We start from the raw sequence: 12,445 nt of genomic DNA, 5'->3' as shown, positions 1-12,445 counted from the left end.
ACCCATTAGACTTTAACTACCCATTTCCTTCTATCCTCTTTCCTGAAAATGACCATTGTACTATATCTGCCACTATGATTCTATGTACTTCATGTAAGTGGAATCACACAATATTTATCCTTATATTCAAGATACCCATGTTGTACCATGTGTCAGAATTTCCTTTCTTCTTAAAGACTGAAGGTGGCTTTCCATTATATCTATATATGCTGAAGTCTGTTATTTTATTCAACTGTTGGTGGACACAGATTGTATCTGCCTTTTGGCTTTGCTTTTATGAAGACAGTTGTACAAATACACATCTTTCAATCTTATACTCAGTTTTTCTGGGTGTATACCTAGAGGGGTTAATGCTGGGTAATCCAGTAATTCTGTATTTCAGTTTTTGAGGAACCATCCTACCATTTTCCACAGTGGCTACATCATTTAACATTCCCACTAGTAATGTACTAGAGTAATTTTGATTGTATTTGCTTTATTTCATTTATTAATTGATTTTTTTCTGTTCCAGGAAAATGATTTGAATGAAACACTCAAATCACTCTATAACCACCCAGTACCAAAGGCAAACACTCCCGTCACTTTGAGTGTGGTAAGTAATCACTAAATGCTTTAAGAAATCTTAGCAGTTTCTCATTTAAGAACAATGTTACTTTAAAAAATTATTTACCATGTCACCCATGCTTCTGCTTCTGGAGAAGCTTTAGCGATAGGACTAAGATTAGTAGGTGATAATTTTGAGTCTTTTGATGAGCTATAATTGTCATAACTTGATATATTTGAGTTGTGTATTTTAGTAGTTATTAAACTGAAGCACTAAAAAATATTTTGAACTGAAAATAACTGTGAGGTTGTGATGATCTGATGAACTGAATGGTTGTGATGATCATTCATACTTCAGGTGAAAGTCATGTATAAATAAAGGAGTAAATACAAAATGTGTGTGTGTATATGTGTAGATAAAATCACTAGTCCCCCTAAAATGAAAACAATTGTTAATAAGAATAGAAAATGACATTGCCACAAATGACATGCAGGATGAAAATACTGGATGAAGAGTTCTTGTTCTTTCCTTAGTCTGAAATATGTCTTCTGATATAATCACAAAATAATGTAAGTATCATTAGAGTTTGTCAAAACAGCAAGCCTGTTTACTATTGAAACTTTTTAATGAACTGTGCCATCTATATCTAAAAATAGACTAAAAACAAAGTTCATGGTAGTAAAATGTGGATATTTTCATTAATATTCTCCATTACTTTGGCATGTGAAACTGAAGGTTGAATTTTATTTATATTGATTTGTTTCTTTCACAATGATAGTAAACTTCCATATTAACAAACAAGAAAAAATTTTACCAGGCAAGAAAAATTGCTAGGATAAGTAACTTGAAATATAGATAGTAATAGGTATTTTGTGTTTTTGCAAGATAAGGAAATCATTATTATTATTCTTTCTTTGGTAACAACTTTCTCCTTGCCTGATAAAATTATATTTATACTATAATTTAATAATAGTTTTTTTCTTACTTAACTCCATTCTTTACATTTTCACTGTCACACCCTCATTCAGGTGTTAAGCACTTCAGATTGTCCTTAGTCTAGAATCTTTCCTTCCAGTTCTTTCTTCAAATTAAACCACCTTAAACCTTGTAAAGTCCACTAATAAAAAACAACTCCTCATTTTATATACAGAATTTGTTTGAACTTTTGGCCAGGCTTTCTGGACCATCCAATTTCTAATTTTACTCTAACTTTTCATGTTCTGTATCACAATTTTTTTTAAATCAGTCCCTACAGTGGTCACATTGTTTAGCCCAGTTTCTTGAATGAACATCTTGCTTTCATTTTGCACTGAATCTTATTTATAGACTGTCTATATTTAGACTAGCTCAGTTCCCACCTTTGTGAAGCTCTTGCCACACACCTCAACGTGTTCTTTCTTTCCTGTGATCTCTGCTGCCTTGTGTCTGAATCATCTTTTGTTGGATACTGCCAAAGTGGAAAGAGACTGGGGATGGAAAGCCAAGAAGACCCTGGATATTTTTAATCAAATTTGAGAGTCATCAGCAGAGATAGTTGTAGCTTTGTGAAGAATATACTGTAGAGGGAATATGGAGAAGAGGCTAAGGTCTAATTGCCCAATTAGACTGTGAGGACGAAGAAAAGAAATCCAGTGGAAAAAATAGAGGAAAGAGCAGATAGGGAGAAATTCACACTCATAGGTCATGAAAGCCAAAAGAATGCAGTGTGTATGGTTAGTGGCAATACAGCAGAAAGGCAGCAGAAAGTGCAAGCAAAACAAAGAATAATCGTTGGTTTTCCAAAAAGAACTCCTCTTTCTTGGAAAGTATTATGTTTGAAGTGATTCTGACACTTTGCTAAAGAGTTATGAAAATTTATTTCCCTTTAATTGACATATAATAATTTTACCTATTTATGGGATGCAGTGTTGTGTATGTGTAGATTATATGACAATGAAATCAGAATCTTTTAGTTATACTTGGAATCTCTGCTTCTATGACAAATTTTTAGATTTCAAATATGAGTTAAATCACTTATATATCCTTCTGTGTCTGACTTGTTTCATTTAAGATAATAAGCTCTATTTTCATGCATGTTGCCACAAATGACATAATTTCATTTCTTATTGCTGAATATTCTGTTGTATATATGTATCATTTAAAAATACCTATGCATTCATTGTCAGATGGGGAGGTTAATGCCATGTCTGGTCTGTTATGAACAATGATGCATTGAACCTGGGAGTGAAGACATTCTGGTTTCCCTTCTTATGGCCAGACACCTAGTAGTGGGGATACTGAATCATATGGCATTTCTATTTTTAATTTTTTGAAGAACCTCTATACTGTTTTCCATAATGGTTGTGCTAATTTACGTTTCCACTAACAGTGTATAAAAGTTCCCCTTTATACCCTCCACAACTCTTATTATTTTTTGTCTTTTGGATAATAGCATTGTAACTGGGGTGAGGTGATAACACATTTTGGTTTTGATTTGCATTTTCTTGATAGCTATTTATGTTGAGATTTTTTTCTGTATATATTTTGGTAAGGTAGACCTTTGAATAGCCTATGATATCTTTCACATTTTCTACACCTAGTCTCAAGTGTTTGGTAAAATAACTTGTTACCTATGTTTAAATTTCATTTGCTTCTAATAACAGAATGTACCCAGTGTTACACACTGCTAATGAGGGACAATTTTGGGATTAGAACATTTATCTTCAACTACTAGTAGAGATTTTAGTTTTATGTTGCCAGATTAAAAATTTATGATCATGGAAGTTTTCTTGAAAGTGGGTTAGTGGTCACTAGAATATCAGATTTTATGAGATGTTAAATGTCTAAAAATTGATTTTTTTGAAACTGTGTTTCAAAAATCATTAAATAACCATAGTGTTCTCTACTCACAATATAAAAATACTTTCTTTAGGATTTTTTCTAGCATAGAATTACCAAATCAGCATTTAAAATAACACTTATAATCAATGGATAATGTGGCTGCATGAGTTTCTCTCAAAAACACTTTTACATAAGTTTCCCCTATATTCATTTTTTCTTATGTATTATAAGAATCAAGAAATATTTATTGCCAGTGAGCAAGTATTGAAAGATCAGCTCTCACTAATACCGGTGAGTTGAAAGACATTGGCTTCTAAAAATCATTATGAAATTGGGAAAAAAGTTGCTTCTTTTTCTCTGCCTTTAAAATTCACCTCAGTCCTATGGGAAATGGTAGACTGACTCTTTAAAAAATAATCATTTCGAATATATTTTCTGTTTATACTATCTTTTAAACCATGGTCTTATCAAATATAGTTATTGAAAACCTATCCAAATAAAATTAATAGAGACCAAATATGCATGTTCTCCATCTTCAGAAAAAGCAGTTTTAAAGCACATTCACAGCATGAAATTTTTGTCACAAGATTATCTTGTGGTTTATCTCAGATTATTTTTCCACCATGGAAAATGATACATTATGACTGTGTTAACCAGCCTTGTTCTCTCTAGTTTAATTGTGCTCTAATACTGCCTAGAAAAGTTTCTGAGTCTTTAATTTTAAAGATGATACTAAATCAAGATATTAAAATAATTTGGAGCTTAATATGAACAGAAAATAAAACAGTTTTTGGTGATTAAGTTGCACTTTGATTTTATAAATATTTGTAGATATTGTGGGAAATATGAAGGCATATATACTATGTTTTGTATGTAAATATTTCAGTGAGCTATTGTATTGTTTGGTACATTGTAGCATTTGATCCTTGTTCACTTGGTGTGTGAAGGTCATTTTGTGATGAGCAACTATATTTTTAAGATTTAAGCATTTAATAACTGTGTTTTACAAAGAGATTTATTGTGACTTAGCTTATAAACTCTGGAATTTTAATATATTTTGGCATATTTTTGGGAGGAGAAGCTTTATTTCTCTAGTCTACCTAAATTAGATATGTTTTAAGAATATATACTCGTAATTATATATACACACACACACACACACACACACACATACATACAGGTGTATATGTGTGTGTGTATAATTTTTTTGTTCTCTACTTTTTTACTTACATTATGGATTCCTGCATAGAAGAATAGTATAATTATGAGTATATCTGCATTTGTGAGAAATAATGAAGAAATAAGGAATAATGGTGTTATGTCTTTTTCCTTTTTATTTGTTCTGTTATACATTTCTTAATATGTTGTTGATAAAGAAATTAAGAAAAATGATATGAGGGAAAGTATTTCTTCATTTAGAACATGTAGGTAGGATCTTACACATTCAGTTAGGTCCTGAATTTCCCTGAATCAAGTTGAGGTATGTGTATATGTGTATAAAATCTTTGGTAATATACTCTTTTTGGCCTTAACTGAAAAGTCATTGTTAAATTTATATAAACCTGCTCTTTCATTTAAGAGTTTCTTAAATTCAACAAATCTTGAGTGTCAGCCCCCATGACATTTATTAATTAAACTATTTTCTTATTTTTAATCCCAAAATTTAATTCTTTTCTTACATGATTTATTTTTACTGATTAGCATTCCTACTTCATTGCCCCTGATGTAACTGGACTCCCAACAATACCTGAGAGTGTAAGTTTTCTGTTTTTTACTTTTATTACTTATATTACAAATTTTATTTATTTTGGTCTCACTCTTATGGATTCCTGCATAGAGAAATAAGATACATTATAACTGTCTGTATTTGTGAGAAATAATGAAGAGATAAACAATAATGGTGTTGTATTCTTTTCCTCTTTATGCATCTGCCCTGTTATACCTTTCTTAATATGTCGTTGATAAAGAAAATTGGGAAAAATTATCTGAGGAATAGTTATGAACATTCTGTTAGGTTCTGCTTCCCTATACAAAGCTGAGAACGTGTCTCAGGAGATGGCTACTTTAATGAACTGACGACTGCATTTTAGATTTCTTGTCTATGACTCTGTCCTAATCTAAGTGTCCTATACTCGATTTCCTGGTTTTATTTTAAAGTAATATATATTTCATGAAGCTTGAAGAGTATTATAAGAAATTGGAAAAATGAATTAATTTTGCATTTTAATTAGAGTTCAAATTAATATATTGTTGATAAAGAAAATTAAGAAAAATGATATGAGAGAAAGTATTTTGTCATTTAGAACACTTAGGTAGGGTCTTACATATTCAGTTAGGTCCTGAGCTTCCCTGAATCAAGTTGAGGTGTGTGTATATGTGTAAAAAATCTTTGGTAATGTACTCTTTTTGGCCTTAACTGCTTGTGTGAAAAAAATATTGTTAAATAATTTTTCATTTAAGAGCCTCTTAAATAGTAGAAATAGTCTGTGTTTCTATAATGTCACAAATTAATATTTTATGGAAAAGTTTATACGGGTAACTGGAAATAACAAATATTTTTTGCTTTTTAAAATAACTATGAAAATAAAATATTCCCTTATATACTTTTTCTTCAGTTTCTCTTGGAAAGTTGAACTGAATCTAAATAATTCAATCAAAAGTCAAGGGAAAATCAATTGGAAAAAATATGTTCAAATACACTTATTATTTACCTAAGAATTCTACTCTTTTTTCAAATGTTTTCAAACCTACTGAGTGAAAATAAAGAAGGCAAGTGTAAATATTCTAATACTCAAAATAGAATATCTAATCAAAACTGTTTCTAGTAGAGGTGAATCCTGGGAAACCCTATTTAAAATGATTTTTTTAGACAACCCCTATGAAAAGACTTAGCATTATTTCACTTACTATGGGCCTGAGGTAGATCCTCAAGTGTCAAGGCCCATCACAGATAGTGGGGTCTTGACCTCTGCACCTTGTGCACAGGGCATCCTCCTATATTTACCTCATGGACAACTGACCATATCTTGGCTTATGTGGTTGTGGCCCCTTCACAGCAGAGTTTCTAATACAAAGTCAAAGTAACTCTCTTCTACCTTCTATCCTCTCCACCTTTCTCTTACATTTACCAACAGACAACTAATAGCTTCAATTAACAAATACCATGGATTTTTAAAGACTATTACTTTGAAAGTTTTAGAGAATTAAACATTCTAATGAAATGCCACTGAGAATAAAAGTTTTTAAAATCTCCCTTAACACATTTTATTTAGCAAAAAAGTCTTGTTTAGGGGGAAACAAACAAACAAACAAAGGACAGAAATATCAAGAAGCATTCTGTGTTGTGAAATAATTCCCTATCTAAAAATATCTATCTTTAAAATTATAGGAAAATATTAATATTTAATGTTGTGAATGTAACTTTGTATATGCAGTGTTGAAGTGGAAGGTGAAGTGGGCCTTAATTAAAACAGGAAATGGATCTCTCCCCATCAATTCAACATCACTAACTGATATATAGTCTTTACTGATATGTTCTTCTCTGACTACCAGTTTATTCTGATAAAGTTTCTGTCTTTTCAAAATTGAAAAAAAAAAGCAGGATTTCTTTTCTTTTTGCCCAACTAAGTTTCATTCTTCCAGGTCATAGTCCACCTGGTAGTACAGTTTCAATTTATTATCATATCTTAATCAGTTTCTTCATTACTTTATTGCTTTCTGATATGCTTAAATTTGATTACAGAAAGCTAATAGTAATTTCAAGGAGAGAATCTGAAAATCAATGTAATTTGTCCCAATTTTGTTCTTATGTAGGATACATCTTATAAGAGTGTTAAATCAAGGAATCAATTTAGGATATCACCAAATACATTTGGTTATAGTGGTATAAAGCAAACCTGACATGTGGTATAAACAAAGGATATTCCTTAATAAAGAATCAGGGACTTCTTATAAATCCATCTTATCCTTTGGTTGTCTTGTGTATTGGACAGTGATTTTTGCCCGCAGAGTGAATGACAAACATGAGAAGACTCAGAGAATTCTGAAACAGTGGTTTTTCAAAAATCACTGTCTGTAAGAATCATCAGGAGTATATGTTTAAACAGCAGTTTCTTGGGACCATACTCTGAAGATAATAATTCAGTAGTTTGGTGGGGGCCCAGGAAATCAGCTTCTTTTCAAATACTTGGTGTTGGGGGAGGGAGGCTGGGAAATATGCGACCCTCTGATCACCCTCTGAGAAACACTTTTGTGGAGAGGGTTATGCTTCCAATAATAATGGAATATTGCATGCTTCATGTAGCAGCAGAATAGTATTAAATTTAATTATTTTAATGAATGCCACTTTTAATAACAACATCCTTTGAACTTTAAGACTTTTTGATAAAAGTATAAAATGTTTTTCTTCATATTCACCATAAGCTGTAACTTGAGAATTATTTTTCACTTGTACAGAGAAATCTTACAGAATATTTTGTTGCTGTGGATGTGAACAATATGCTGCAACTGTATGCCAGTATGCTGCACGAAAGGCGCATCATTATTACCTCTAGCAAATTAAGCACTGTAAGTACTTCACACTTTCCTTTTAAATAGCATGTATTGAGTGTTTCACAAAAAGACCTAAAAACCTCTGCAGATTTAGAAATGTGTTATGTGTACTTATAAGACAATATCTACATACTTTTTTATATATGGTTTTAATCTGGCTCTTGAAGTAAAAAAGTCTGATTTATAGAAGGCTTTCTCAGATGCATTAAATCAGGTTAATTATTTTTTCTTATCAGGAGATGAGAGTTTTTTTTCCTCTTTTTAACTCTCCACAGTTCATTTTAGTACCTTCTACCACATAAAGAATTCTTAAGAGCTATTATGAGATCTTTATTATTCACTTATAGCTTTTTCCATTGGAGCTACTTGAAAGAAATCAAGGGGCCATGATAATAGCTGCTACCCTAACCTGGTAATAGGTAGATTCATCTTTGTTGCCAAGTAGTGGTTTGGGAGTAGATTCTATAATAGTTCTGGTTTGGAGGAGCTCTTCAGACTGATAATAACTTAAAAGTCAAAGTAGCATTTTTTATAAATCACAGGTTTTATGACACTCACTAAAATGTTCTTTTGGAAGGTCTTCATTACTGTGGTAAAGGCTGTGAGAATAGGAGGATTTTCTTGGGTCACAGAAAAAATTTTAAATGTATTTTACTAGTTTTCATAATTTATTCTGCATTAAGCATAAAAATATGTTTTTTTCAACTTTTTAGTTAATACAAACTTAAAGTTTTGAGTAATCTGTAAGATATTAAAAACCATTATTCAATACTGCATGAGTTTGCTTCTGCACATATTTGTTTACTTGATAATAAATAAAACCATAATTTTAATATTTTATTTTCCTGAAGTAGAAATAAAAATTTTATAATATTTTAGCACCTAAAAGTAGAATGAGGGTTAGGATTTCTTTATTTCTTTGGGATATCTGTTTAGTATTTAATAATGAGAAAGGTATTTTCAGAGACATTAAATGGTCATCCCAAGGCCAAAAAACTAGAAATAATTAATGAGAAACTAGGTTTCCTAATTCTGTCTTGGCTTATTTATTTTGCTTTACAATTGAAAAAGTAAAATTTTGAGATTTTAAATATTTAATATTGATGAACTCACTTTTCCCCAAATTGAAATACATTGTACATGTTGAAAAATGTAAGCATATAAAGGAGTAAATGTGAAAAAGTGATGAGGTAGTATCAGAGAGTAAGTACTGGTCAGTTGTAATGTAGGTCATATTTTTCTTATACATCTTTAAAACATGTTGAGATGTTCAGTCTGAATCACATGGTACTTTGACTCACTGCTTCAGAGGTTCAGTCCATGGTTGGCTGCTGATTCCATAGTTCAGGGCCTGAGGTAAGGCAGAACATCATGGCAGAGGGCATGGTAGAGGAAGGATGCTCAGTTCATGAAGCCAGGAAGGAGAGAGAGAGAAAGAGACAAAGAGAGAGAGAGAGAGAGAGAGAGAGAGAGAGAGAGAGAGAGAGAGAGAAAGAGAATGAGAGAGAGGGAGAGAGAGTGAGAATGAGAATGAATGCAGGTATGTGAGAAAGCACTTGAGAACAAGAAATCATGGATAATATAATCCCCAAAAGCACACCAGCAGTGACCTACTTCCTCCACCCATGCCCTCTCTGTCTACGGTTACCACCCATGAATCCATTCAAATTATTAACCCATCAAATGGATTAATTGACTGATTAAGTTACAGCTCTCATAATCCAATCATTTGACCTCTGAACATTCCTTTATTGGTTCACACTTGAGCATTCAGGGGTTATCTCATATCTAAACCATAACATTTTATTTATTTGAGTTTCTATTGTTTTTAACTTATCACTGAAGTAAACCCATTCTTTATTCTCTGTCCACCTCTTCCTCCTTAATTTTTAAACATGATATTAATATTATAAAGGATATTTTTATATTGATTTTATGAAGATTAAAATAATTTTACAAATTGTTTTATAGGATTAACTTTATAAGAACTAATTTGTATTAGGATTAATTCATGCAATGAATATTTATTAGGCACATATTATGCATCAGATATTTTCCTACATACTAAGAATTCAACAGAAAGCAAAACAAAGTTCAAGCAATCTTGGTGCTTATATCCGACTGTTGTGAAACAGATAAACAAATGAACAAATAAATAGTTGTTATGTCATACAATGCTGAGTGCTATTTGTTAAAGGATAAAGTGAGTGTGCCTGTACAGAGGATAAGGCAAGAGCCAGGTTTTGGTTTTATATAAGGTAGTTGTGGGAGGGAATGCCTCTTCAGTGAGATAGAATTTAGGCAGAGATCTGAGGAAAATAAGCTATGTGAATGGAGTGTAAGCTGCTGCATTTAGAACACAGTAGGAATAAATCTGAACACGTGTTTTTGAAAAATATTTGGTTTTATTTTAATTTTTATCCCTCTCTTAGAGGATGTGTAACCTTTCTGACTTGGTTTCTTCAAGAGTAATTGCAATCTTAATCTCATAGGGTTGCTATAAGAATTAATGGACACAAACACATAATTGAAGTGCTTAAGATTGTGTCTATGTAGGATAAATGTTCAATGTTTAGGTTTTTTTTAGAGAGAGAGAGAGAGAGAGAGAGAGAGAGAATTTTAATATTTATTTTTTAGTTTTCGGCAGATACAACATCTTTGTTTTGTATGTGGTGCTGAGGATCGAACCCAGGCCGCACGCATGCCAGGCGAGCGCGCTACCGGTTGAGACACATCCCCAGCCTTTAACTGTAGTTTTATAACAGCCTAGATTTGTAGTTTAGAGCAAAAATTAACATGCCTATCCTTTAATTTAATATTTTACTAAAACGTATTGTTTTAAAGGTTGGTATTATGTAGGGAGTTGTTTCCTATGTTCAAGGTCAACTTAATATCAGCAGTTTATGACAGTTCTTAAAAACTTTTGGGTGATGTCACCTGTAAGTTACCAGCTTTGTTTTGGATCATTCTCTGGGGCAGTTGAACTGATAAAATAAATATAATTCAATTTGCTTTTCATGATCTTCTTACCCTTGTAATGTGGGAGAAGCTGCTTTACTTGAATATATCTTGACCAATTCTCTGATATATATAGTACCTATAAATATATGTGCTATAACTTCCATGGATAGTAAAATTTAAGATGAAGGATTAATATCATGATATAAATTAGAGATAAAGTATTTTTTAAGAAAAACTTAATGAAATCGCTGAAATATCCAAAGAAAGAATTATCACTAAATAATTGACTTGATTTTAAGATTTTTACATTCTTGTATTTTTACATACCATAGGAACTATAACTTACTTAATATTAATGCAAACATTTTTTCACCCCTTGATCATCTTTTAAATATATATAGCCAAAAATCTCAATTATTATAAGAACCCATATAAGTTAAAGTGTCTTAACATTCACAATTCTATTATTTTAGCAGTTTGTTTGCCTTGGTTGTTTACTCTTGAAAACCATAACATTTTTCTGATTATGTTAAAGTGATGTTTGTCAAACTATAGCTTGCTGTAGTTTTTTTTTTTTTTTTTTTTTCATGGCAATACAGTGGTAGGGAATCAACTAACTTAAGGGGACCCTTTCTTCAGATGCTATTTGTAATTAAGAATGATTAGTTTTAACTTTTGTGAAAGATAAAATTTAAAATAAAAATATTTAGTTTTAAGATATATAAGCAAAAATATCAAGACTGTTATTATGTCTTGAAGATTTTAACAGGTTTTCCTCCCATTTATTCAAGTGTGTATTGTGTTAGGATTAATTATTATATTTTTACATGTTTGAGTTTAATAAACAGGGACATCATCAATTTTGTTTTTATTCTTTGATTTATACATTAATAAGTATACATGAAATGGTTTGCAATAATCCTGAACTAGAAAATTGATTTTATGCATGCTGTAGGCAGGCCTTAGATGTTTAAGCCCCAAGTGAATCTTGGTAGACTAGCAGAATATCCTCTCAGACTCTCATATATTCAAAGCAAAGGAATAAATAATGGTATTACAAGGTTGTATCAGTTGACTTATTGCTGTTTTGTGACCATAGGTAGGGAGGGCTGCTGTTTAAAGTCATGTCATCCATTCTCAAATCAGTCAGGCATGAAGCCTTGTCATATGCCTCTATAATTGTACCACACCAGACTTTCTCTAACTAGTCAGCTGGGGCTGTGCATTTTGTCTCAAACACCCGGCTGGCCAGCATCTGACAGGAGCTTTCTCATCATCCTGTCAGTAATATGTTAACTAGAGTGTATCTTTGTGGCCTGTAGAAGCAGGTGGAAGGGATGCTTCTCTTTAAAGCAGATGTCTAAGTGTTAGATACTATTTGGACCAATATTTAGTTGGTAAATATTACCATCTTAAAGTCTGTAAGCATGTTAGTTACAGAGATTTGATTGTGCAGTGCCTTTTCTTTCTAGACTCTTTAGAGCAAGCAATATGCTGTGAGTGTTGGAATTGCATTAATAAACTGTAATTTCTTCCTTTGTTATAGTTGCCCCCAGGCATTTAAGCATA

General features: G+C 31.7%; 1 protein-coding gene across 2 annotated transcripts in view; it reads left to right on the top strand.

The window, feature by feature from the left end:
* Dennd1b (DENN domain containing 1B) overlaps positions 1-12,445 on the top strand; it is a 245,539-nt gene that overhangs the window by 106,988 nt on the left and 126,106 nt on the right. Inside the window, exons 7-10 of one of the 2 annotated variants that reach the window (XM_048809591.1) lie at positions 512-592; positions 3,596-3,655; positions 5,066-5,119; positions 7,820-7,930. In XM_048809591.1, coding sequence (XP_048665548.1) covers positions 512-592; positions 3,596-3,655; positions 5,066-5,119; positions 7,820-7,930 — 306 coding nt within the window. The remainder of the gene's footprint in view (positions 1-511; positions 593-3,595; positions 3,656-5,065; positions 5,120-7,819; positions 7,931-12,445) is intronic. The other variant, XM_048809592.1, reaches the window with a different exon arrangement.

Source organism: Marmota marmota, unplaced genomic scaffold (assembly GCF_001458135.2).
Source record: "Marmota marmota marmota unplaced genomic scaffold, marMar, whole genome shotgun sequence".
In the NCBI taxonomy this organism is placed as follows: domain Eukaryota; kingdom Metazoa; phylum Chordata; class Mammalia; order Rodentia; family Sciuridae; genus Marmota; species Marmota marmota.
The sequence above is the reverse complement of the archived record's forward strand: the minus strand, read 5'-3'. Positions and strand labels throughout refer to the sequence as shown.